The sequence below is a fragment of the Podarcis melisellensis genome (genome assembly GCF_964234715.1).
Source record: "Podarcis melisellensis genome assembly, chromosome: 2".
NCBI lineage: Eukaryota > Metazoa > Chordata > Lepidosauria > Squamata > Lacertidae > Podarcis > Podarcis melisellensis.
In genome coordinates this window covers 7,328,879-7,356,261 of record NC_138529.1, presented here as the reverse complement: position 1 = coordinate 7,356,261, position 27,383 = coordinate 7,328,879, and the positions used below count along the sequence as shown (strand labels likewise).

At 47.5% G+C, this 27,383-nt stretch overlaps 2 protein-coding genes across 7 annotated transcripts in view; one reads left to right on the top strand and one right to left on the bottom strand.

Moving 5' to 3' along the window:
* Nucleotides 1–17,793, bottom strand: part of LOC309362892 (retinol dehydrogenase 7-like) — a 48,097-nt gene extending 30,304 nt beyond the window's left edge. For 3 of the 5 annotated variants that reach the window (XM_081898893.1, XM_081898894.1, XM_081898892.1), the window contains exons 1-3: nucleotides 17,701–17,793; nucleotides 13,227–13,548; nucleotides 12,856–13,114 (exon numbers count right to left, since the gene is read on the bottom strand). In XM_081898893.1, the coding sequence (XP_081755019.1) occupies nucleotides 12,856–13,114; nucleotides 13,227–13,548; nucleotides 17,701–17,778 (659 nt within the window). In that variant the 5' untranslated portion in view covers nucleotides 17,779–17,793. Of the gene's footprint in view, nucleotides 1–12,855; nucleotides 13,115–13,226; nucleotides 13,549–13,653; nucleotides 13,721–14,578; nucleotides 14,981–17,700 lie in introns of those variants that run through there. The other 2 variants (XM_081898895.1, XM_081898896.1) reach the window with 2 other exon arrangements.
* A 2,862-nt stretch (nucleotides 17,794–20,655) lies between these two features.
* PRIM1 (DNA primase subunit 1) overlaps nucleotides 20,656–27,383 on the top strand; it is a 136,858-nt gene continuing 130,130 nt past the window's right edge. Inside the window, exon 1 of one of the 2 annotated variants that reach the window (XM_081898760.1) lies at nucleotides 20,656–20,725. The gene's annotated coding sequence lies outside the window, so the exon portion shown is untranslated. Of the gene's footprint in view, nucleotides 20,726–24,846; nucleotides 25,149–27,383 lie in introns of those variants that run through there. The other variant, XM_081898759.1, reaches the window with a different exon arrangement.

Here is a 27,383-nt window from a genome sequence, read left to right as displayed (position 1 = left end):
ACCTCGGAGTTTTACTCTCCAATAAGTCTTTATATTTTGACCAGACCATAAAAATTGCCCTTCTGACAATATGGTTTTTGAATGATCTATGAACTTTAACCTTGTCATACCACAAATATGCATGCCACCCAAAAGCATTATCAAATCCTTCCAGGTCGAGGACATCGGTGTTCTCCAATAAAATCCAATCTTTCAACCAGCAGAGGGCTGCAGATTCATAATATAACCTCAAGTCCGGCAGGGCAAACCCCCCTCTTTCTTTCGCATCCGTTAGTATTTTAAACTTAATTCGGGGCTTTTTGCCCTGCCAGACAAATTTAGAAATATCCCTCTGCCATTTTCCAAAACATTCCACCTTGTCCACGATCTGGAGGGCCTGAAACAGAAATAGCATTTTCGGCAATACATTCATCTTTATAGCAGCTATTCTACCCAACAAGGAAAGTTTCAGTCTTGACCATGTTTCCAAGTCTCTTTTGATCTCTAACCAACATTTCTCATAATTGTCCTTAAACAAATTCAAGTTTTTGGAGGTCAAGTGCACCCCTAAATACTTTACTTTTTTAACCACATTTAATTCCGTTTCTTTTCTGAACTCCTCTATTTCAATAGTTGTCAAATTTTTTGCTAGAACTTTAGTTTTTTGTTTATTCAGCTTAAATCCCGCCACCCGACCAAAGTCAGAAATTAATTCTAACGCTCTTTTAGTGCTAGAGGCTGGCTCCTGTAGTGTTAATACCAAGTCATCTGCAAATGCTTTCAATTTATATTGTTTCTCTCCGACCACAATTCCCTGTGCCAACCGGTCATTTCTAATCTTGTTCAATAGCACCTCCAGGACTGAGATAAACAACAGAGGAGACGGAGGGCACCCCTGTCGTGTCCCTTTTTCAATTTTGAACTCCTCTGTCACCACGTTGTTCACTATCAATTTAGCTTTTTGTTCTGAATAAATTGCTTCTATTCCATTTTCAAACCCCCGCCCTACTCCCATCCTTTCCAAATTTTTCTTCATAAACATCCAAGAAATGTTGTCAAAGGCTTTCTCCGCATCAATAAAGATCAACACCGCTCTTGTATTTAAATTTGTCTGTAAAAATGCCAAAATATCAATGATGTTTCTTGTGTTGTCAAATAAATGCCTACCGGGGAGAAAGCCTGCTTGGTCCTTATGAATCACTTCATTTAATACTTTCTTAAACCTACTTGCCAAAATGTCTGCAAAGATTTTGTAATCCACATTTAGGAGTGAGATAGGACGGTAGTTTTTAAGTTGAGTTTTTTCAGTTTCTAATTTTGGTATCAACGTGATGAAAGCTTCTTTCCACGTTTCCGGTGCCTTCCTCCCCTCCATAATCTGGTTGCAAACTTCCAACAGTGGTTGTATCAAAGAGTCCTTCAATACCTTATAGTATTTGGAAGTGAGTCCATCTGGTCCTGGAGACTTGCCTAGTTGAAGATTCTGAATGGCGCATTCAATTTCTTGGAGCGTAATGTTACAGTTCAGGGTTGCTCTCATTTCCTGAGGTATTCTTTGTAATCCATTAGTTATGAGAAATTGATCCACCTCCGAATCTTTTTGTGGCCTTTGTGAATAAAGTTCTCTGAAATATCTCTGGAAGCACTTTCTAATTTCCTCAGGTTTCTGAACCATTCTCCCTTCAATCTCTAGATTTGTAACTGTATTAAGCTTTTGTCTCTTTTTCAACTGCCAAGCCAACAGCTTCCCACACTTATTAGCTGATTCAAAGGATCTTTGTTTCATTTGTTTAATTTTCCATTCCACCTCTTGATTTATCAATTTCGAATATTGTGCCTGGAAAAACTTCACTTCTCTCAACACTTCCTTCGATTTAGGCCTGGATCTCAGTTTTTTCTCTCCTTCTCTTATTTTCTCCAAAATCTTCTCCTTCTTTTCATTCCAGAGCCTTTTTTTGATCGTGTTCTGCTGTATTAGAAACCCTCTCATAACTGCTTTACTTGCGTCCCAGATTGTTCTTTTTTCCACGGTTGTCTTTAAATTTATTTCAAAATAATCCTTTAAAACTTTTTGGGCCTTCTTAACAATCTCCTGATCTCTTAACAAAGCGTCATTCATTTTCCATCTGAAAGATCCGGTTGTGTTTAATCTCAGTTCCATTCTCAAAGCATTGTGGTCGGAGCAGGTTTTTGGGCAGATTTCCACTTTTCTAGTCTTAGGTGCCAGTCCTCTAGTTATCCATATTTGGTCGATTCGCGTCCATGTCATGTGGGCCTCAGAAAAGAAAGTTCCTTCTTTCCCTAGAGGGTTCTTGATCCTCCATATATCAGTCAAGTCCAAATTGTCAGTCATTTCGAAAAAAGTTTTTGGTAGTCTGCCGTGAAAGACTTCAGCATTTTCGAACGCAGCACGTTCTACTTGCTGACTGTCCTTTACAAAACTATTCTCCATAGGACTTCTTACTCCTGCACAATCATTCATCCTGAATTTCTGATGCACTTGCTCAATTTTGCCTTTCTGGCTGAGCAAGAAACTTCCATCTTGTGCCCTGACAATATATACGCCTAGATACGTCTTGACAGCTCCAAGCTGCTTGAGCTTGAACCGTTTAGCAAGCTCCCTAGCAAACTTTTCTGCCTCTTTACCTGTCTCTGAGAAGTACAGCAAATCATCTACAAAAATCTGCACAAATTCCTGTGTTGCACCTGATCCTTTCAGATAAACGCGAATGTCAGCAACACTTCTTCTGAAACCTAGCTCTTCCAAGGCTTCGTTCAGGCACATATTCCAGTTTCTGGCAGATTGATGTAACCCATAGATGGATTTGTGCAATCGCCACACAATGCCTTGCCTCATGATCTCAAACCCTGGAGGAGGAAGCATGTATACAGCTCCTCCTGGAGATCTGAGTTCAGGTAGGCAACATCCACATCAAAGTGGTTTACCCGCCAACCTCTCTGTGCCGCGACGGATAGAAGCATCCTAAGCGTCTCACATCTTCAGGTGGGCAAATACACCTCCGTGAAGTGAATTCCCTTCCTTTGAGTGAATCCACGAGCCACTAATCTAGCTTTATACTGTGGTTCTCCAGCATCAGTGGGTTTAAGGCAATAAACCCATCTGCAACTCACAGCTTGTTTGCCCGGTGGCAACTCTGTGAGCAAGAACACACCTAGATTTTCCATGGATCTCATCTCCTTGTGCATTGCCTCATGCCACTTGCTGGCTTCTTCCTGAGGCAAATTCTGAATATCCTCAAAGGATTCAGGTTCACACCTGGCTACACTCACCCAGACACCTGTAGCTTCAAAACAATCAGGAGGCTTCCCCTTGGTTGACCTCGCTGGCCTCCTCAGTGTGAACCCTGGTGTTCCTTCTGACTCACTGGATCCTACTAAATCATCCTCAACTTCAGTGTCTTCCCCCTCTGACCTGCTGTGCCTTTTGGGCCTTACAGCTGGTCCAGCAGGTGAGGAAGGCTCACTCTTTGCCTCAGACTTGACAGTTGCTGGAGGAGGTGTTCTAGGTTCCCCCCCTCTGAGGGATCCTGAGTTGTCCCTGCCTTGGACTCTGTTCCTGTGGTGGACCCCGTTGCTCTGGACTTCAGTCCCCAGCAAAAAGTTCCTCTTCCTCCTCACCGTCTGAGTCATAGAACTGCTGCGAAAGCACGTCTGGATTAGCATGAAGACGTGACCAACCAGCCTGTTCACAGAACTCAGCACTATTGCTGATCACCAACCTTGACTGGTTTCCACTTGGGTACGCGAACCGCCAGGCCTTTAAGCCAGGCTCATACCCCACAAAGATCATTTTCTTGGATCTTGGCTCACCTTTCTTGCGTAGAGCCTTTGGAATAAGAACCCAGGCCTCACAACCAAACACACGAAGGTAGTGCATCTTGGGCTTCTTACCATGCAGCAGGAAATAGGGTGTGTTCCCTACACTTGAGTTGTACACTCTGTTCTGCGTAAACACCACAAATCTCCAGGCGTCAGACCAAAACTTTTGGGGTAGTCCTGCATCCCATAAAATGGACGACACTGCTTCCTGAATCGTCCTATTCTTCCTTTCTGCGATTCCATTCTGCTGTGGACTGTAGGGGGCAGTCAATCGGTGGCTAATCCCCTTCTCCCTAAAGAAATCCTGCAAAGTAGAACCAGTGAACTCTGAACCCCTGTCACTTTGGAAGTTCTTAACTTTGGTGGAGAAGGTCACTTCAATTGCAGTGATCCAATCCCTGATCAACCCAGCCGCCTCCCCTTTAGTACGCGTAGCAAAAGTCCACAAATTCCGAGAAAAATAATCAATTAAGAGAAGAAAGAATTTTGACCCACCCAATGACTCAAGTGACATTGGACCACACAAATCTGCATGAATTAAGTCAAAAGATGGAGTGCTCTTTCTCTCTGACTTAGGATAAGAGCATGTCACAATCTTGGACTGTTTACAAGCATGACAATCCAAGAATTTGTCACAAGCCTTAAATTTGACCTTTCTGTCAGTTCAGGTGCCTTTTTGACATAACTCCAATTCAGATGAGCAAATCTGCGGTGCCAGATATGTGGGCAGCCATCATGGGGCGCTCCATTCACACATTGCCCCCTTGCATCTTCGGTGTCATCCTCAGTAGAAAGCGGCATCTCTATAAGAAAAAAAATGCCTTTGGACTGTACTGAGTACAGCTGTTCACCATTCCTGGAAAACACACACTGGTTACCTGCAAAAGACACACAGAAATTGTCAGCAATTAAATCAGACACGCTTAGCAAACAATTAGCTAAACATGGCACCACAAAAGCTTGGATTTCATGTTTAAGAAAGGAACAATAAAGTGTCCCAGCCTGTGTGAGCCTTTTTTGACTCCCATCAGCAAGCGTCACAAATCTATCAGTTTTTACTGTCCTGCAATTTCGCAAAAGATCAGGAGAGAGCACTAGAGTGTTTGTCGCTCCTGAGTCTATGACGACAGTGAGGGTTTCTGGTTGTTGACATGCCTGAAGAATTGCCATGGCAATGCTTTCCCTCTTATTGCCCCCCTGACTGGGGCCTCTGCAGACGTCCTCTGCGGTTGTCACTGCAACAGTCTCCCCCTGGCTGGGGGACTTGCCCACGGCCTTCACAGCTTCCATAGATGCAGCTCTCTCTGTTGCCATAGAGACTGGACTTCTCCCGACGTTCTCATGCTGCACCGACTGTTATCAGCAGCTCTTCCAGATGGGCAACCTTGGAAACTCTAGTAGCACAAAGCTTCCCACAGCTAGGCTCCGGCTCAGGACGAAAACAACACTTGGAAGCTTTTGGAGAAAGAAGCTTCTCAGAGCTTTCACTGCTGACTGCCCGCCCACTGCTAGCAGGGCTTTTGCCCGCACCCCCTCTGCTGGGCGCAGGGCTCCCGGTACTTAGCCTCTCTCCTGGCTCCCCACACAGATGTGTTGCAGCATCCAAACAGCTCTCAGGCACAGCAACAGCAGCAGCAACAGGAATAGCAACAGTCCCCTCACTCCCCCTTGGGGGCTTAAGGCTCCTCTCAGCTTTTGAAGAGCTCTCAAGGGTCTGGCCAGTGCCATCTTGGCTCTCTGCCGCCTCTGGTGCAACTCCAGCCACTTCCTGGCCCTTGCCTCCCACTCCAGCTCCACAAGCTTTTAGGAGGGATTCCCAAGCGACCCTTGGCTCATTGGCACCCTGTAGGACTGGCAAAAGACAAGCCTCGATGCTTTCGGCCAGAATTCTGAGCACACGCTGTTTCAGCTCAGTTTGAACTGCAGCTTCCTCAGCCATTGCATTCCCAACTTCAGGCTGTGGGGGTTGCACCAAGTGCCACAGCTGCTCCCCCACTAGCAGGTACTCCATTGCAAAAGACCATTCCAGCCAGTTTTGGCCACTCAGTCTCTGACACGGCATATTAAACCCAAAGACCTGTCCCTGGGGATGGGCCATTCTTTCCCCTTTCCTTCTGTCGGCTAGAGTAGCTTGAATACTCACTCTTCTGCTAAACCGGGCATTCTGGAAAGCCTTGGCTCCGTTGTTCCCCTCCGTTAGCAAACTCAGATCGGCCTTTGAAGCCTCTGGCAGTAGATCAAGCTGACCTGGAGGTTTTTAAGTTATGTTCTTTCTCACACTCTTGGCGTGGTTCCATAACCTGAAGATTTATTGCTTTTCCGTCCAGCTTACGCTTCCGTTGCGCCAGCTTTTCAAGCGCAGTCCCGGGAGAAAGCAATTAGCAGATGCACAGCTTTGGTCCATGTGAGAAAGACATTAAATCAAGTCCAGACAGCTTCTCTATTCTAGAAGCATTTTATTAAGCAAAAATAGCATATTTACAGGCCATCAGTATCCAGCTCCATTTTCTCTGACTTTTTTCTTCCTCGGAGCAGCGACCGACTGAAAAACGAAAGCACTTCTCACAGCACAACAAAGAGCTGTGACGTAACATCCTGGCTGACTTCCCGTGGAAGCCCTTCCCTCAGACGTGAGACACAGAAAGGTTAACCCTTTACCACCACACTCTACACGAACTATTCTAAGGAAAACGGGGACATCCATAGCATGTTCACCATTAATGAGAAGGTCTTGGACTGAGAGCCCACGTCCAATTGTGGGCTTGTGATTTGAAAAGTTTGGTTCAAGGCCAGATGTGAGCATGACCTGTGCCTGGATACCTTCTTTTTTCTTTTTCTTTTTTTGAAAAGTTTTTATTATTAAAATAATTCAGCATTAATACACACTGTAATGGGAATTGGGGTTGCTTGTGCGTAAATTCCAAACTGCTCCAAGCTGGTTGTATGGCTGAACCTTTCCCCGGTTTGACAGCCCTAACAGCGCGACTGTCTCAGTCACTGGCAGAATCCGTCAGTGGGCGTTTCCTGAACTTCTTCCAACATAAGAATTCCTTGACAGCAAGTCTCCGCCTCGCTTCTCTGCGCGGAAGCCTTCTGCGCAGAGTAGGCATGCCAAGCGGAGATCCTGTGCTCTCCCCACTGATCTCACTGGAAGAGTCTCAGAGCCTTCCCTCCGAAGTACTCTCAGCCTCTCCTTTCTTCCTGGTGTCACCTTGGTTTCCTTCCCCAGCGGAAGCTCTCTCTCTCTCCTTGCTAGTTCCCTCTCCGGCATCATTGGGGCGCCTTACCTCTCCACGCGGCTCCGATGGCAGTTCCCTGACATCCACCTCCCTCCCAGGGCCCTCCCCCGTCCGTTCCTTGGATGGTGATGCGGGGAACCCCTGGAAGGAGCTATCCCCTCCCTCTGATGATTCAAACACCGCTCTCCACCTGCTGCTGTCTCTTTCCGCTGCCCAATCTCCCCAGTCGGATTCCTCTCCCTTGGATAACCCCCCCTTCCTCCTCTTCAGAGGCGGGAAATCCCACAAACTCTTCTTCATCATCCGTGGGACCAAATTGCTCCTCCCAGAACCTCCTCCTGCAGATACTCATCCCTGATCTCTTCTGCTGGAACCCGTGTGTTCTCCGATTCCGACTCCCCCTCCCAAGCCACCAAATATTCCACTCGTCTCCCTCTCCACCTTGAATCGAGAATTTCAGCTGCATGACCACTGAGTTCCCTTTCCTCCATCCATGGATGCATGGGTGTTTCTCTTTCTTGTCCCAGAAATTCCCTCCCCTCCCTGTACGGTGAGAGTAAGGACCTGTGGAACACCGGGTGCAGTTTCATGTTGGAGGGCAATTTGAGTCTAAAGGTCACAGGATTCACCTGTTGTGTTACCTCGAAAGGTCCCAATCGCCTTGGCCGTAATTTCTTACACCCCCCTTTGAACGGTAACCCTTGGGTAGACAACCACACCTGGTCCCCCACTCTTATAGTTTTCCCTTCTCTGCGGTGCTTGTCAGCCTGCCTTTTGTACGCTTCTTTTGCCCTTTCCAGGTTAACCTTAAGTTGTTGGTGTAAAGCCTCCATTTCTTCCACAAATTGTTCGGCTGCCGGTACACTCCACCTTCCCTCCCCCTTCCCTGGGAAGGCCCTGGGATGACACCCGTAATTGGCCATGAATGGACTCATCCCCGTGGACACATGTTCCGCGTTATTGTATGCAAATTCAGCCAGCGCTAGTTTGTCCACCCAATCGTTCTCTCTTTTGTTGACGTAGCAGCGTAGGTACTGTTAAAGTATGCTATTAGCTCTTTCTGCTTGTCCGTTGGTCTCTGGGTGTCTGGCCGTCAAGAAGCTCACCTCGACGTCCAGCAGGCTCATGAGCTTCCTCCAGAATCTGGAAGTAAATTGCCTGCCTCTGTCGGACAAAACCCTCAAGGGGGCGCCATGCAACCTGAAAACATGACCTACAAACAGCCTAGCTGTTTCCTCTGCTGTCACTGCATGCGAGCAAGCAATAAAATGGCACATTTTGGTCATCAAGTCAACTACCACCATTACTGCCGTTTTCCCCCTGGTCTTGGGTAAATCAGTCATAAAATCAATTGATACCACTTCCCATGGTTTCTCTGGTGTGGGTAAGGGCTCCAGTAACCCCGCGGGTGCTGCCCTCTCCCCTTTAGCTCGCTGGCAGCGCTCGCACCCCCGTACGTATTCCCTCACATCTTCCCTCACCCTTGGCCACCAGAACTGCCTGGTGACAAGCAGCATTGTTTTCTGTTGACCGAAATGTCCCGCTGTGGGGTTGTCATGAAGTTGTTTGAGTATTCTTCTCCTCAAGTCCCCTTCGGGTATGTACAATGCACCCTTATAGTACAAAGCCCCCTCCTTAACCTCAAAACCCCCCTGATTTTCTTCTGCATCTCGGATCTCCCTGATTTTGGTTTAGGCGTACTGGTCTTCCCTCGTCAACCCGGCTAGTTCTTGTCTCCCTACCAACACTCCCCCACACACCCATCGGTCCTCGGGTATGACATGACGTACTTCCGGCACTCCCTCTCCTTCCAAGTACTCGGGTTTGCGGGAGAGAGCGTCTGCTCTGACGTTTTCCTTCCCAGGCATGTACCTAATCTCAAAAAAAAAACTTGGAAAACTCCTGTGCCCACCGCACCTGTCTTTGGTTCAGGACTCGTGCAGTCCTCCAATATTCCAGGTTCTTATGGTCCGTACACACCTGGATCTTGTGCTGTGCACCTATTAGAAAATGTCTCCAGCGGCGAAAAGCCTCGTGAATTGCCAGCAGCTCCCGATCATACACCGTGTAGTTTTATTCTGACTTGTTCAGCTTCCTTGAGAAAAAGGCGCACGGCTTCCACACTCCCCGATTTCCTGGCTGGAGCAATACGGCTCCCACTGCTCTGTCTGATGCGTCCGTCTCCAGCCTCATCGGCTTCTGCAGATCCACGTGTAAGAGTTGCTCTTCTGAAGAGAACACCCTCTTTAGCTTTTCAAAGGACTGCTGAGCCTCTTCCGTCCATTCAAACTTCTTCTTGCTGCTGAGGCAATCGGTTATGGGTGCTGTTAAATGGGCGAAGTCCTTGATGAACTTCCTATAGAAGTTTCCAAACCCCAGGAACCTCTGTACGTCCTTCCGGTTCTTGGGAGTCTTCCATTCTAGCACTGCCTGCACCTTGCCTATGTCCATGGCTAAGCCTTTGTCCGACAACCTGTAACCCAGGAACTCCACCTCTTGGGCGTGGAATTGGCACTTCTCCAGTTTGACCCACAGCTGGTGCTCCTGCAGTCTTTTCAGCACTTCCCTGATGTCCTTTACATGCTGCTCTTCGTTCTCCGAGTAGATTAGCACGTCGTCCAAGAAAGCCACGCAATTCTTGTACAGCAGGGACCCTAGCAAGTGGTGCATGAAAGCTTGAAATGTGCTTGAGCCTGATTGTAATCCAAAAGGCATAACTAAGTACTCAAAGGCCCCCAGAGGAGTGAACATGGTGGTTTTCAATTCATCCCCCTCCCTCATCAAATTGTATGCCCCTCGAAGGTCCAACTTGGTAAACACCTTCCCTTTCCTTACCCTGGTCAAAATGTTGTCAATTCTGGGCATTGGGAAGGTCACTGGTTCCGACACCAGGTTCAAGGCCCGGTAATCTACAACCAACCTGGGCTCTTTGGAGTCTCTCTTGTCCACAAAGAACACTGGACTGCCCCCCACCGCCCTAGATTCCCGTATGAAACCTCTCTTCAGGTTCTTGTCAATAAACTTCCGCAACTCCTGCATCTCCCTATCTGACATGGCGTACAGCTTACCCACTGGCAGCTGAGCCCCTGGGAGTAGGTTAATCTGACAGTCAAAGGGCCTGTGAGGGGGTAGCCTATTCACCTCCTTCTCGCTGAAGACTTCTTCCAAGTCAGCGTACTGAGGTGGTACTCTCCCCTTTTCCCCTACCGCCATCCCTGCCACCCTGGCTACTGCCATCCTCGGGGTCCCCCCCCCCCGTGACAGTGCTCTACGCAGTGGGCTGACCAAAGGTGACTGTCCGCTGGTGCCACCCTACTACAGGGTCGTGCAGTGCCAGCCAACTCATTCCCAGTATGATAGGTGGTCCTGCTAATGTGGCTACGTGAAAGGCAATTGTCTCTGTGTGTCTGGAGACCGTCATTTTCATGGGAGGGGTCTGGTGGGTTACTTCCCCCCCCTCAAGAGTTCTCTCCCATCAATGGTTGTTACTTGCAAGGGGTGTTCTAGAGGCACCACGTGGAGCTGGTGTTCTAGGGCAAAATCCTTGCTAAAGAAGTTGCAAGAGCTGCCTGAATCCAGCAGCGCCTTCACCTTAATTGGGTGTCCGTTGGGGAGTTCTAGCACCACCTCTATGGCTATGGCTGCTCGGGGAGGGTCTGGTTTGGGCACTTCTACTGGTTGCTCGCCTGGCTGCTGTGCCCGCTTTCCTGCAGCCAAGCATTGCCGTTTCCTTGCTCCTTATCTCTTTCCTCCTCACTCCCAACTGCCCCCACCATTCCTTGCCACGCCTTTTTCTGAGCGCAGACTCTGGCAAAATGTCCCGGCTGCTGGCAGAGGAAACACTTCTTATTCGCTTTCCCCTCCTTCTTACGAACCTCGCTGGAGTTTGAAACCCCGCGCGCGCACCCTCCTCCAATCTCCATTGGTTCCGCGGGCAGCACAGTTGGCTCCGGCATGTCCGGAATGCGGTTGTCATACCAACGCTCTGCTCGCCCTTCCCGCCTTTCCATAGCGCGCGTCTCTTGCCGTACTCCCACAGCAAGCGCCATCTTGGTCAGCTGGTCCATCGATTCCGGACGGGGTGAGCGGGAAAGTTCATCTCTCACCCAAGGGGATAAGCCTTCCTCAAATAACATTTGCACTGGTTCTGAACTCAGTTCCCAACCAAGTTTATGGATCAGCATCGCAAATCGCGACCAGTACTCTCTCACTGACTGGTTCCCTTGTTTGCACCCCATCAGTTCTTTGCGGGTCACGCTTTGCTCCATATCACTCAAGAACATATGGTCCATGGCGCTAAAATCTTTCTCAAATCCTTCAAGGCAGCATTCTCCGCCGCCATTAAGGGTCTGACCCAATCTCGGGCCCTCCCTTCCAGGTGCCCTACCACAAAAGCGACCCTTCCCCCATCGTCTACAAAGTCATCATACTGCAGGTCCAGTGCGTACTGCACTTCTGTCTTAAATGCATAATGGGATTGCCCCCAAACTTCTGCACTAGTCCTGGTACCTTCCTTGCAATGGGGGTGGGCTTCCCCTGGGCATCCTGAGTCCGCCTTTCATCCAGCCACGCCGCTAGTAGAGCCAGTTGCTGTTCCAAATCTCTGTTTCTTTCCTCCAGAGTTGGTCCTCCTCTGGCCCCCTCTCCAGCGCCGGCTCCTCCGGTTTGACTCATGATGCTGCCTCTGCTGCTCTGCGCACACGCAACTTAGAGGACTGACGGATTGCTGTAATGGGAATTGGGGTTGCTTGTGTGTAAATTCCAAACTGCTCCAAGCTGGTTGTATAGTTGGACCCCGGTTTGACAGCCCTAACAGCGCGACTGTCTCAGTCACTGGCAGAATCCGTCAGTGGGCGTTTCCTGAACTTCTTCCAACATAAGAATTCCTTGACAGCAAGTCTCCGCCTCGCTTCTCTGCGCGGAAGCCTTCTGCACAGAGTAGGCATGCCAAGCGGAGGTGCCAAGCCTTCTGCACAGAGTAGGCGTGCCAAGCAGAGGCGTGCCAAGCGGAGGTCTCCCCAGTGATCTCACTGGTAGAGTCTCGGAGCCTCCCCTCCGAAGTACTCTCAGCCTCTCCTTTCTTCCTGGTGTCAACTTGGTTTCCTTCCCCAGAGGAAGTTCTCTCTCTCTCCTTGCTAGTTCCCTCTCCAGCATCATTGGGGAGCCTTACCTCTCCACTCGGCTCCGATGACAGTTCCCTGACACACACATATTGCGAATATACAAGCATACAAACATACATTTCATACAATCCTTAAAAATGTTGAAACATACATACACTCAATCCCAAAGATAATTCCTTTTCCCTTCACCATCCACCACCCCTCACCCCACCTTAGTGTTAGACTTCCGATCTACTCAATTGCAATTTCTATCCACTTCTGTTACTTTCTTTCACACACCTTTAACCTAATTTCATGCTTCTTTTTCTATTACACATTGTTATCCATCTTAGTATTTCAGTATTTAAAACGGAACTTGTTTATTCTAATAGGAGTTCTGATTTTTCAATCTGGTTTTGCAAGTATCCTTTAGACACCTTCCAGTCCCTGTCTATCTTCTCTTTTGAGATCCTTCCTGGATACATTCATCTCAAGTTGTGCGAGTCTTGGGCAAAGCCCTGGGCAGCTGCCATATTTCCCAGCTCTTTCTTCCCTGCAGCCCACTTTTCCTAGACTTGGCAACTAAACCAGGAGGACTCGCATCAGCCACTTCCAGCCTGCCAGGTGGTTAGGGAGTGTGGCAGATGTTGCACTAAAGTAAGCAAAAGAAGACATTAAAGAGCTGCTCTGTTTACCTCAGGCTGTCAGAGAAGGCTTCCACACCAAACTTGGATGGGCAGTAACCACCTCCATAGATTGCCAGGCGTCCATTCGCACTGGAGACGTTGACCACCCTCCCTCTGGCTCTCCTCACCAGGGGCACCAAGTGTAGCGTCACATCAATCATCCCAAGAAGGTTGACATTGATCACCTTTGCAAAGTCATCTTTGGTCAGCCATTCGTTGGGACCTGATGGTAGACCTGTGCCAGCATTGTTCACCAAGCCCCAAAGCCCTGTGAGAAAGAGCAGATGTTTTTCCTATTAGGAACCGTAACCTACATGAATTTAGAAGGTCCCCCGTCCCACCAATAGCACAGAGGCACCACAAGGAAGACAGAGATTCACCTCTGTTCCCAATGCACCCTTTCACCCATTCCGTCGCGGCCGCCACACTCTCTGTGCTGGTGACATCCAGAATGGTGGTTTTCAAGCGCTCTGAGGTGGCCTTGCCCAGCTGCTCTGCCCCTTTCTGCGTGCGACAGGCTGCCAGCACCCGCAGGCCCCGGGCATCCAGCTGCCTGGCAAGTAGGTTTCCAAAGCCAGAGTCACACCCCGTGATGAAGACATATTTCTCCGTCAGGTTCTCCGCTGTCTGTCTCTCGTGGTACCATCGGCGAAGGAAGTAAAGCCCCAGGAGGGCAGCCAGGTAGAGCCACATGGCTGAAACCTGCAGGGAAAAAGAATTCAAGCATTAGGAAGCATACACACCCCTGGCAGGACTTGGAGGGGCAAAAGTCGAATCCCTACTCCACCACAGAGCTCAGCGGGAGACCTTTTATGTTGCCACTGCTGAATTTCACCTCCCTTGCAGTGTTGTTGAGGGAAAGGAGAATTTTTGCATGGTGCAATGAGCTGCTTGGAGCAGAGGCAGGTTAAAGAAAAACAGGTCTAGCAAGCTGATCAGAAGATAACCTAATGACTTGCATGTACCTTTAAAAGTTCTGAACTTTTTCTGGAAATGTTTCTCGGCCTTTAAAGGGTGCCCAGGAAGAAGAAATTCAGGAAGTGAAGTTTCCTCTCTCCTCCAGCCGGAAGCTTGAGAAAAGTGACACCTACTGAATATTAGCCTGAAATAAAGTTGTTATAAGCAAGGACATTTTAGTGGAGACAGGAAGTTACTATCATGTATAATTGAAAAGGGAAGATTCAGGTAGGTAGCCGTGTGGGTCTCACACAGTCAAAATAAAAAATAAAAAATTGTTCAGTAGCTCCTTATAGACCAACTAGGTTTGTTCTGGTATAAACTTCCATGTGTCTGCACACTTCTTCAGATACATATACATTGGTGCCTCGCAAGACGAAAATAATCCGTTCCGCAAGTCTCTTCGTCTAGTGGTTTTCGTTCCGCGAGTCTCTTCGTATAGCGGCTTAGCGGCTATTAAAGGCTTAGCGGCTTAGCGGCTAAAAGGCTATTAGCGGCTTAGCGGCTTAGAAAAAGGGGGGGAAAGCGAAAAAAATCGCAAGACTCGCAAGACGTTTTTGTCTAGCGAAGCAAGCCCATAGGGAAATTTGTCTTGCGAAGTGCATCGAAAAACGGAAAACCCTTTCGTCTAGCGGGTTTTTCGTCTTGCGAGGCATTCGTCTTGCGGGGCACCACTGTACACACAAAAGCTTATACCAAAACAAACTTAGTTGGTCTATAAGGTGCTACTGGACAATTTTTATTTTATTTTATTTTGAAAAAGGAAGAGACAAACCTGCAGCTGGTTAGAGGAAACGCTCTCAGCTTCAGTTGTGCGGCAGGAGAAGCAGTGCTTCCTTCTCCGGTTTACAGTTGCTCCTTATCTGCCTGCTGCTGTTTTTCATACTCCACTGGCTGCAACAGGAGCTCCTCCCTTCTGGCAAGGATTGGCAAAACTTAACTGCCTTCTTTAAACTAATTGTGAAATCTGTTGGTGAGGGAATGTATGGATAGAGCAGATAAATCATTTGTCTAGAGCAGGAAGAAAGCCTGGGGTTGAGAGTATCTTTCTTGTGGAAGCACATCCCTCCTGCTGATAGAAAGATGGGCAGAGTGCTTGCAAAATTACATTTCACCTAGAATAGGAAGGGTGAGGCTGGACCTGGCCAGCTTGCTTTGGTGCTTGAATTCTAGTACAGTGGTGCCTCGCAAGACGAAATTAATTCGTTCCGCAAGTCTCTTCGTCTTGCGAGTTTTTCGTCTTGCGATGCACGGTTTTCCATAGGAATGCATTGAAAATCAATTAATGCGTTCCTATGGAAAAAGCCTTCCCCCGACCTCTTCTGGCGGGCGGCATTTTAAAATCGCCCGGGACAGCGGAGGACTTCTCCGCTGTCCGGGGCGATTTAAAAGCCCCTGGGAAGGCAGGCAGGGGGGACAAAGGCTTTCCCGCCCGGCCGCCCGGCTTCGGGACATCGTTCCGATGCCGGGCGGCTGGGGTAGGCGTTCCTGCCCCACCGCCCGGCATCGGGACGATGCCCCGAAGCCGGGCGGCTGGGGGAGGCGTTCCTGCCCCACTGCCCGGCATCGGGACGATGCCCCGAAGCCGGGCGGCTGGGGGAGGCGTTCCTGCCCCACCGCCCGGCATCGGGACGATGCCCCGAAGCCGGGCGGCTGGGGGAGGCGTTCCTGCCCCACCGCCCGGCATCGGGATGATGCCCCGAAGCCGGGCGGGGGGGGGAGGCTTTCCCGCCCGGCCGCCCGGCTTCGGGACATCGTTCCGATGCCGGGCGGCTGGGGGAGGCGTTCCTGCCCCACCGCCCGGCATCGGGACGATGCCCCGAAGCCGGGCGGCTGGGGGAGGCTTTCCCGCCCGGCCGCCCGGCTTCGGGACATCGTTCCGATGCCGGGCGGCTGGGGGAGGCGTTCCTGCCCCACCGCCCGGCATCGGGACGATGCCCCGAAGCCGGGCGGCTGGGGGAGGCGTTCCTGCCCCACCGCCCGGCATCGGGATGATGCCCCGAAGCCGGGCGGCGGGGGGAGGCTTTCCCGCCCGGCCGCCCGGCTTCGGGACATCGTTCCGATGCCGGGCGGCTGGGGGAGGCGTTCCTGCCCCACCGCCCGGCATCGGGACGATGCCCCGAAGCCGGGCGGCTGGGGGAGGCGTTCCTGCCCCACCGCCCGGCATCGGGATGATGCCCCGAAGCCGGGCGGCGGGGGGAGGCTTTCCCGCCCGGCAGCCCGGCTTCGGGACATCGTTCCGATGCCGGGCGGCTGGGGGAGGCTTTCCTGCCCCACCGCCCGGCATCGGGACGATGCCCCGAAGCCGGGCGGCTGGGGGAGGCTTTCCCGCCCGGCCGCCCGGCTTCGGGACATCGTTCCGATGCCGGGCGGCTGGGGGAGGCTTTCCTGCCCCACCGCCCGGCATCGGGACGATGCCCCGAAGCCGGGCGGCTGGGGGAGGCTTTCCCGCCCGGCCGCCCGGCTTCGGGACATCGTCCCGATGCCAGGCGGTGGGGCAGGAAAGCCTCCCCCAGCCGCCCGGCATCGGAACGATGCCCCGAAGCCGGGCGGCTGGGGGAGGCTTTCCCGCCCGGCCGCCCGGCTTCGGGACATCGTCCCGATGCCGGGCGGTGGGGCAGGAAAGCCTCCCCCAGCCGCCCGGCATCGGAACGATGCCCCGAAGCCGGGCGGCTGGGGGAGGCTTTCCCGCCCGGCCGCCCGGCTTCGGGACATCGTTCCGATGCCGGGCGGCTGGGGGAGGCTTTCCTGCCCCACCGCCCGGCATCGGGACGATGCCCCGAAGCCGGGCGGCGGGGGGAGGCTTTCCCGCCCGGCCGCCCGGCTTCGGGACATCGTTCCGATGCCGGGCGGCTGGGGGAGGCGTTCCTGCCCCACCGCCCGGCATCGGGACGATGCCCCGAAGCCGGGCGGCGGGGGGAGGCTTCAAAAGCCGTCCGGGGGCTTTTAAATCGCCCCGGACAGTCCCAGGGCGATTTAAAAGCCCCCGGTTAGGCAGGCAGGGGGGGCAAAAGTCTTTGCCCCCCCTGCCTGCCTTCAAAAGCCGTCCGGGATAGCGGGAAGCGCTTCCCTGCTATCCCGGACGCTTTTAAAATGCTGGCGGTGGGGAGCAAAGCCTTTCGCCCCCGCCGGCCTTCCTGGACCTCTTCTGAAGTCCGGAGGGGGGGAAAAGGCTTTGCTCCCCACCGCCAGCATTTAAAAAAAGGTCCCCGAGATTTCCCTATGGGCTTTCGTCTTGCGATGCAAGCCCATAGGGAAAATCGTCTAGCGAAGCGTCGCAAAAACCGAAAAACCCTTTCGTCTTGCGGGTTTTTCGTCTTGCGAGGCATTCGTCTAGCGGGGCACCACTGTACATATATAGAGAAAGAATCCACAAATGACTTTTAAAGATTTATATATATATTTAAACTCCACCCTCCCCAGCCAAGACGGCTAACATCAGGTATAAAAACAATTGATTAAAATACAACTTGAACAGGATTCAAGTAGAACTTAAAATGCAGCCTCATTTCAGTGGAAGCCCAGATCAAAAACTGTTTAGGAGGAGAAAACATCAAACCTTCAGCAAGGCCAACTATCCAGATTGGTCCTACGTGGGCCAGAAAAAAGTCAGGGAAGTCCCCAAATAGGAGTTCCATCACAGAAGGAAAAGGAAAGAGGGGGAGGGGTCAGGCTGATTCCAAGCCAAAGGCCAGGCAGAACAACTCTGTCTTACAAGCCCTGCGGAAAGAAATCAGATCCCGCAGGGCCCTGGTCCCATGAAATAGAGCGTTCCACCAGGCCGGAGCCAGTGTTGAAAAGGCCCTGGCCCTGGCTGAGGCCAATCTGACTTCCTTAGGGCCTGGGACCTCTAGGGTGTTGCTATTTATGGACCTTAAGGTCCTCCGCGGGGCATACCAGGAGAGGTGGTCCCGTGGGTTTCCTTTCTGCTGCTTGTGTGCAGAAAGAGCGGTTAGAATGATTTGCAACCTGCATATTAGAAATATACTAATGAAATATTAGACCTGTAACAACACAGGAGGCAAATTTAATCTTCTGGGGAAAGATTGCCCTCTTGGCATGTCTTTCTATCAGTCGCAGAGCTTCATGCTCCCGCACCGGGGGGCAAAGAGTAGACGGGGTCCTGGGGGCGTGGTAGATAGATAGATAGATAGATGATAGATAGATAGATAGACAGACAGATAGATGATAGAGATACTGTAGATAGATGATAGATAGATATAGATGATAGATGATAGATAGATAGATAGATAGATAGATAGATAGATAGATAGAGAAAGATAGATGATAGATAGATAGATAGATAGATGATAGATAGATGATAGATAGATGATAGATGATAGATGATAGATAGATAGATAGATAGATAGATAGATAGATAGATAGATAGATAGATATAGATAGATAGATGATAGATAGATGATAGATAGATAGATAGATAGATAGATAGATAGATAGATGATAGATAGATAGATAGATAGATAGATAGATAGATAGATAGATAGATAGATAGATGATAGATAGAGATAGATAGATAGATAGATAGATAGATAGATAGATAGATAGATAGATAGATAGACAGACAGATAGATGATAGAGATACTGTAGATAGATGATGATGATAGATAGATAGATAGATAGATAGATAGATAGATAGATAGATAGATAGAGATAGATAGATAGATAGATAGATAGATAGATAGATAGATAGATAGATGATGATAGATAGATGATAGATAGATAGATAGATAGATAGATAGATAGATAGATAGATAGATAGATAGATAGATAGATAGATGATAGAGATAGATAGATAGATGATAGATAGATAGATAGATAGATAGATAGATAGATAGATAGATAGATAGATAGATAGATATAGATGATAGATAGATGATAGATGATTGATAGATAGATAGATAGATAGATAGATAGATAGATAGATAGATAGATAGATGATAGATAGATAGATAGATAGAGGATAGATGATAGATAGATAGATAGATAGATAGATAGATAGATAGATAGATAGATAGATAGAGATAGATAGATAGATGATAGATGATAGATAGATAGATAGATAGATAGATGATAGATAGATAGATAGATAGATAGATAGATAGATAGATAGATGATGATAGATAGATAGATAGATAGATAGATAGATAGATGATAGATAGATATAGATAGATGATAGATGATAGATAGATAGATAGATAGATAGATAGATAGATAGATAGATAGATAGATGATAGTGATAGATAGATAGATAGATAGATAGATAGATAGATAGATAGATAGATAGATAGATAGATGATAGATAGATAGATAGATGATAGATAGATAGATGATAGATAGATAGATAGATAGATGATAGATAGATAGATAGATAGATAGATAGATGATAGATAGATAGATAGATGATAGATAGATAGATGATAGATGATAGATGATAGATAGATAGATAGATAGATAGATAGATAGATGATAGATAGATAGATAGATAGATAGATAGATAGATAGATAGATAGATAGATAGATAGATAGATGATAGATAGATTAGATAGATAGATAGATAGATAGATAGATAGATAGATAGATAGATAGATAGATAGATAGATATAGATAGATGATAGATAGATATAGATAAATTTTTATTTCTGTCCCACCCTCCCTGGCCGGAGCTGGGCTGAGGGCAGCTAACATCATGAAACTAAGATGGTATACAAAGAACATAAGAACATAAAAACAGGCAATCAATTAGTTAAAATACATCTTGAAATTAGTTCAGAAGCAAATTAAAATCTGGACAGATAGTATCCACGGGTAAAATTGAGAGTGTCCATTTGGTCTGAAGTCCCACAGTTTAATGTATTTTTTCCTAAGTAAATGAGTGGTAAAGCATTGCAGTTTCAGCTGCATCAGAGAATAGTTCAGAATAATAATAATAATAAATCACTTCTCCTTAAGGTACTGATTACCAAATCTGCCTCTCATTAGGATCCTAAAATATGCAATTAGACTGGTTTTCCATCCACAGCTTGTTGGCTCATTTGGACAACTGTGTAATGCCCAATGGTTATGCCTCCCCAACAATCACCCAGCCCTGGTAATCCTAAGGCAGCAGTGAGTTCTTTGGATCTCAAACTTTTAGGCAGTAGAAGCAAGCTTTATTAACTACTATCATAATAAGCAAAGAAACAGCAACAGGTGCTAATATACAATTAAAGTACAGTCGTACCTTGGTTGCCAAACGCTTTGGAACTTGTACATTTCGACTCCTGAACAATCGAAAACCGGAATGATTTTCAAACATCTGGTGCGGCTTCCGATTGGCTTCAGGAGCTTCCTGCAGCCAATCAGAAGCCACGCTTTGTTTTCCAAACATTTTGGAAGTTGAACGGACTTCCGGAACGGAAGGTACAAACACCCCTGGGAGGACTTGGAGGAGGATGTTTCTAATTCCTGCTCCACCAAGAAGTTCACTAGAAGACTTTTTATGTTGCCACTGCTCTATTTAGCCTCCCTCACAGTGTTATTGTGGGGAAAGAGAAATTTTGCATTATGCAATGAGCTGCTTGGAGCAGAGGCAAGCTAAAAGAAGTATAAACAATAGCTCTAGCTAGCTGCTTATTAACTGAACAGCTTAATACTGTAAAGAGGAACAGTATGATCCTATCTACATCTATAGACATAAGCAACACTGAGCTCAAATATTGTGCAAGCCCAGCATCAGAATCCAACAGCTTATACCTTATTTCACCCTCACTGCACCACATATTGCACTTGTTCAAGGTTCGATCCCCAATTTGCCTGGACTGAAGCTTAAACAGTCCAAACATTGGTTGTATAACACAAAGGACACAGAAGTTCAGGAACAACACCCCATCAACCGCCAGCAGTTGAAAGTTCTATAGAAGAAGTAAGAAACTCATAAAAATAATTGTTCAGTCTTTGATTTTTCATTGCTATGTTTGATCTTAGTATTGCTGGAGATCCAAGTTGACTCCAGAGGCTTCTCCTACACTGCAAATGCTGACTAATCGGTTTGAGGTCCTGCAACAGCTTGTCAGTTAAAATTAAAATCTTGCAGCATTGATTATATCTTGTATCTGTGCTTTTTGAATCAGGTTGATCAGCGGACATTATCAGACAGGAACATTTATCTTCATACAAAATGAAGTTTCACTGTGTGACTTCACAGAACAAGCTGCTGTCAAAGGCACAAAACAATAATCTTTCAGGTTATTTGGCAAATCGTAGCAGCTCTTGACAGAGGCTGAATTAAGGTGACCCCATGGAATTCCTTCCCCATTCATTGCCTTACTGATTTTAGCTGTTTCTAATACTTTTTAAAGTTGTGTTCTGAGGCCAAAGGAAAAGGACTGGACCCTGATAAAAATACCGTATTTTTCGCTCCACAAGGCACACCTGACCATAAGGCGCATCTAGTTTTTAGAGGAGGAAAACACACAAAAAACATTCTGAATCAAATGTTGTACTAAACTATTTAAAGCAGCAAAGCGGGCGGCTCCTGTCCGCTTTGCTGCTTTAAAGCGAGCCTCAGAGGAGGGTAGGCAGGGGAACCATGGCTTAACTAAGTCCAGTTAATAATGCTGAGCCTGACTTTATATGCATCTCAAAGCCCTTGACATATATACATTATAACGACAAGCCGAGAAAGGCCTCCTGCAGAGGAGGAGGGGAGGAGGAGGGAGGGAGCCATCAGAGCTCAATGGGGAAGATCCCGAGTTCAGTCCTTGTAAGCTTCTCCAGGTAGGGCTGAGGGTGTGTCTCCTGAAACCCAGGTGAGCCTCTGCCCATCAGTCAAGACAAAACTGAGCCCAATGGGCTCACGGCTCCTGACATGGTACAGGGAAGGTCCCTCTGTTCCTGTTTAACTTAGCCCTTTCTTCAGAACCATGAGGACTACAATCTTAGTTTGTTTTTAAAGGGAACAGCTGTAACCTCAGTGGCTTTGCATGCAGAACACCACTGGTTCAATCCCCGGCTTCTCCAGGCCTGAAACTCTGGCAAACTGCTCCCAGTCAGTGTTGACATTACTAAAGCTAGATGGAGTAGTGGGTCCGACTCCTTATAGGGCAGCTTCCTATGTTCCCATTTATGCTTCAGATCTGAGTGTGAGGCTTGCTGTCACGTTTAGTGTCGAGAGGGTGGTTCTTTGCACATCTGGAAGATGACTGTTATGTACTGAAGTTCTCACCCTGGGCCATCTGGGGGATACTGTAGATAGTTATGCAAATAAGGGATCGAAAGTGACGTTCAGTGATTGGATAGTTTTAGAAAATTGTTACAGTTACATTTTACTGGAGCTCTATATAAGCAGGCTGACTGAACCCTTCAGTTCAGTGCTGTCCTGGCCTGTAAATAAACAAGAGCTGTTGAAGAATCGCTGTGTCGTCTGATATGTTCACCCATAACTTAACACTGGCGACGAAGGTGGGATCGATGGACATCAGAGCACAGCCAGATGCGGCCACCCTCTGAGCTGAGCTGAATCACTGAGCTGAATCACTGAGCGAAATCACTGAACAGAACCAATTCATGGCAGGCAGAAATCTTGGACGGCTTTGGTGCATAGTGGTTGCGGAGCTTCTCTTGAATTGTGTCCCATGGTGTTGCCTGGACTGCTACAGGCGCAGCCAATGCTTGGGCTGTCTCAAACACCTCAGGCCCACAGAGGCTGAGGAATAGGCCCTGCATGCGCTCCTGTGATACTTCCATCAGCTCGTTGGCTTGGAGGTAGCAGTCGAACCGAGCGAGGTAGGAGTCCCATGATTCAGAGGCTGGCATTATCTGAGGCCACCACGAAAGAGCTGATCTTAAGCTTGAAACCAGGACTTGCTCTTTAACCATGCTGCTCCTCCAGTTGCCAATGCCATCCATGTAACCTGTGTGAACATCAAGCGTGGGTTGTGTCCAGGAACCTGGGAGGATTTCTTTCACGTGTCTGCATGCTTTCGTCTTTAAATAAACAGCCCATGCAAGTTTCGAGCTCCTATGGCCATCGAGATAAGCCTGGCCGTCTGAGTGGAAATCTGGGGAGACTGAGGTGGACTTTCCAGTGGTCAAAGTGTGGTTGTGTCTTCCTGCCCGGCATCTATTTCCTGCTCTCTTTCCCCCCTGCACCCCAGCACCCTGTTTCGAGCAAACCACAGAGGAGGGAAGGAAGCGGAGCCATGGATCCTCTGCTCACAACAGGAGCAGATTCCCTCCGCTTTGAAGCAGCAAAGTGGGAGAGGAGCTGCTTACACGAGTGTAAGCTGCTCCCCTCCCACTTTGCTGCTTCAAAGAGAGCCTGGGAGGAGGGAATCCGCGGCAGCCACGAGCAGCGGAGGATCCATGATCCCCCTCCTTCCCTCCTCCGTGGTTGCTTTGAAGCAGGAAAGTGGGAGAGGAGCCGCTTACATGAGTGTAAGCAGCTCCCTTCCCACTTTGCTGCTTCAAAGCGAGCCACAGAGGAGGAAGGGAGGGAATCCCCTTCCCTCTCTCCTCCTCAGCTCAGCTCAGCAGCGGCGGCTCTTGCTTACTTCACTCTATAAGACGTACAGACATTTCCCCTTTGGGGGGAGTGCATCCTATGGAGTGAAAAATACGGTAAGACATGAGGCTTTGACTGGCAAGGCTCTCGGAGGAAGTACGTTAACCACACCCCCATCCAGGCCATTTTATTAACAAAAGAACCCTTCACACAGTGTTCGAAAGAACCAATCAGATTTCCTCTGAGCATTTCAACAAACCCCACGTGGGGACAAAGTTAAACTACAAACACTAATTAAGCATGCATACTTTTGGGGTAAATAAATTGAGAACAACAAAGGAGTGCATCTGGCAACCCTGGAGGTGATAGACAAGAAATATACATTATAAGAAGGATGGCCAGGAAGACAGGATCATTATCACCTTCATTATGCAATGAGCTGCTTGGAGCAGAGGCAGGCTAAAAGAAGTATAAACAATAGCTCTAGCTAACTGCTTATTAACTGAACAGCTTAGTAAAGAGGAACAGTATGATCCTATGTACATCTATAGAAATAAGCAACACTGAGCTCAAATATTGTGCAAGCCCAGCATCAGGTCATATGCCTTATTTTGCCATCACTACATCACATGTTGCACAATCCCCAATTTGTTTTGTTTGTTAATTTTATTTTTTGAGTTTTCAGTTTTACAAAAGATATGAAATGTAGTACATCTTCAGAAATAAAAGCATAATTTGACTTCCCTCCTCCTCTTCTGTTTCATCTTCTGGTTTCACTTTTATTTCTGCATTTCCCCTATAAAGGTTAATGGTCCCCTGACTGTTAGGTCCAGTCGTGACCAACTCTGGGGTTGTGGCGCTCATCTTGCTTTACTGGCCAAGGGAGCCAGCGTACAGCTTCCAGGTCTGATGAACCAGAGCAGCGCACAGAAATGCCGTTTACCTTCCCACCAGAGTGGTACCTATTTATCTACTTGCACTTTTTGGGGTACATTTGAATTGCTAGGTTGGCAGGAGCAGGGACTGAGCAATGGGAGCTCACCCCATCGTGGGGATTCGAACTGCCGACCTTCTGATCGACAAGTCCTAGGCTCTGTGGTTTAACCCACAGCGCCACCCACGTTTCCCCTATAGTTCCTTATAATTGTTACTCTCTAGTTTCCAAATAAGTTATTATTTAACTTCTTGTGTTGTTTTCTTCCTGCTAATGCAGTTAAATGTTTGCAAATATTTTTTAAATAATCCACGTATTTCCCCCATTCTTTAGTGATTCTTTATTGACCTGATTTTTAAACACATATGACATATTTTGTCATTTGATGAACTGGAGAATACAATGAGAAGTACAGGATCAAGAGATGTTTTTCCAATTTAAGCAAATCAATTGTGCGCATCAGGAAATATAGCTCCACTTTTTGTTTTCTTTCTTGCGCTCTCCCTTTCTCCATTTATAAGAAGCCCATAAAAGTGCCTTTTTATATTCATAAGAAAAATGTGTGTGTGTTTGTGTGTAGATGTGTGTACACACCACACACACACACAGAAGGGCAAACGTACTTGTATTTCTCCTCTTTTTTCTGAATTTAATGAGCAAATATTCCATGCCCAGCCTAACTGGAAGCATCTGTTCCCTCCTAGTACCACCTAGAGGGCATCAGAGGCAGAAGCAGAGAAGAAATCTGAAATCTGAAACGGGTACATGCCCCCAGCCAATGGGAAAATGCCTCCAACATTTCTGGACTGAAGGTTTAAAAGTCCAAGCATTGGTTGTGTAACACAAAGGACACCAAGTTCAGGAACAACACCGCATCAACCGCCAGCAGTTGAAAGTTCTATAGAGGAGGTAAGAAACTCATAAAAATAATTGTTCAGTCTTTGATTTTTCATGGCTATGTTTAAAGGCATCTTCTGACATCTGTGCAAGGACCAAGTTTTGTGTTTGTCCTCCAGCACACCCTTTCAGGGCAGTGATGATGAACCTATGGCTCAATGGCTGTGTTGCCTAATCTTGTACAGTCATACCTCAGGTTGAATGCGCTTCGTGTTGCGCATGTTCGAGTTGCACTCCGCGGCAACCCAGAAGTAACAGAGCTCATTACCTCCGGGTTTTGCCTCTTGCGCATGCGCAGATGCTCAAAATGATGTCACACGCATGCACAGAAGCGGCGAGAAGCGGCGCGTGCATGTGCAGATGTGCCATCACTAGTTATGTTTGAATCTAGATGCAAACGGGGCTCCAGAAAGGATCCCGTTCGTATCCAGAGGTATTGGCTTAATTTAATGTGTGCGTGTGTGCAGAAACAAGTGAATGCACAAAGCCTGAGGGAGAGGAAAGCAGACAGGGAAAATCCAGGTGGGAGGGGAGCTGAAGTGAACAGAGAGTGAAGAGTGGAGAGAAAAGGGCGGCCAGCCCACAGCCAGAGGGTTATGCTTTCCCTGGCAGTAATCTGGACCTACAAACCTACAGAGTCTCTCCTGTGTCAATCAGAGTTGCTTGATCCATGATCCAGGGAAGAACGAAGATGCTTCTTGAGAGCTTAGAGTGAAGAGGGGGTCCCATTGGTGCTTGTGAGCTACCCAACATTAAAAAATGTGTGGATTAAGTATTCTGCTCCAGTGTTAACCTGCAGAGAAGGGAAGGTTCTTTTTGTTTTATAAAATTTTTATTGGATTTTCACATTTTTATAGACAGACACACACACAAACACAAAACAAAACATATACAATTTCCTCTCTTACTTTCTTTACCCTCTTTCACTGACTTCCCCACATCTCCCCTTCCCACATCCCAGTTTCAATAGTTAATTCAGCAAGTTATTTCCTCTTCTCTCTATTATATTATTATTGTCTGTTCTTAATATTTAACACTTTTTGTTAGGCTCAATTTTACTTATCCCATTTTTACATTGACTCCTTTCTCTAAGGTCGGCCTAGATTCTCTCCCACGAATTCCTTCCTTTTCATATTAAACAAAACATATCCAAATTGAAAAATCATAAATCATAAATTTTTACTATTCTACTCTCCCCCTCCCTCCCTGACCCGGTTCCTGTCCCTTCCCAAATCAATATCTTAAAAAGACAGTTTCAGCCCAGATTTCTCACATCTGAGGCTCTTAGGCCCCAGTTAGTCCCTCTTCGTCGATTTTGTTGTTTGTTAGCCTTCAGTTCTCGAAAAGGTTGTGTCCCCAGCTCCATATTCTTTCCTTCCATCAAATCAGTCAGTAGCAATTGCTGCCAAGGATCTGCCAGTCTCCCATCCTCATGGTTAAGGAAGAGGTCCCAATCATGCTTATTTATTCTTTTATAATCCAATATTTCAGATATTCCAGGGGCTTCTTCCTTTATCTTTCTCTCCTTTTGCAAATTTATAGTCCACTGGTCATCTTCTTTGATTCCTTTGTTTCCTGAAGCTGCAGGCTTTTGATTAATGCTTTCCATCTGAACTTCCTACTGCCTTCTGGCACTACTGCCTTCTGGCAGGAGATATAGAAACATCAAGTCAAGGACAAATAGACTGAAAAATAGTTTCTATCCATGAGCTGTGGCCTTTTTGAATGCTGTAACTCGATAGTGTGACCTGGGAGTTTGATGGGTGTGGGTGTGGGTGTGGCTGGAATGTGGTTTGTTTGGTTGTTGTTGTTGTTTTGCTTTTGTTGTTTTAAGGGATGGCATCCAATTTCGTTGCACATGTGCAATGTTGCACTTGTGTAATGACAATAAAGAATCTATTCTATTCTATCTATTCTATTCTATTCTATTCCTCTCCTTCTTCTTCTTTCTTACCCCCAGTTTCCAAAACTGTCTCTTCTATTTCAGCTGCAGGGTTTTTTCCATTAGCAGAGTCGCTCAATTTAAGATTCAAGGTCACAAGTTGTTTGTTCATATCCGCGCTCTGCTCTTGTAAAATTCCCACGAGAAAGAACATCCTTTCTATCTCTGCCAGTAATTTTCCTTCTGCAGCCATTGCAGTATCTTTTGTTCCCTCCAGGGGGATTACCAGTCCAATAGTACTTTTCCAAGAATCCGTTACTTTGTTATTCAAAATTACTTTGTTTCCAGTCAATTCAATTTCAATA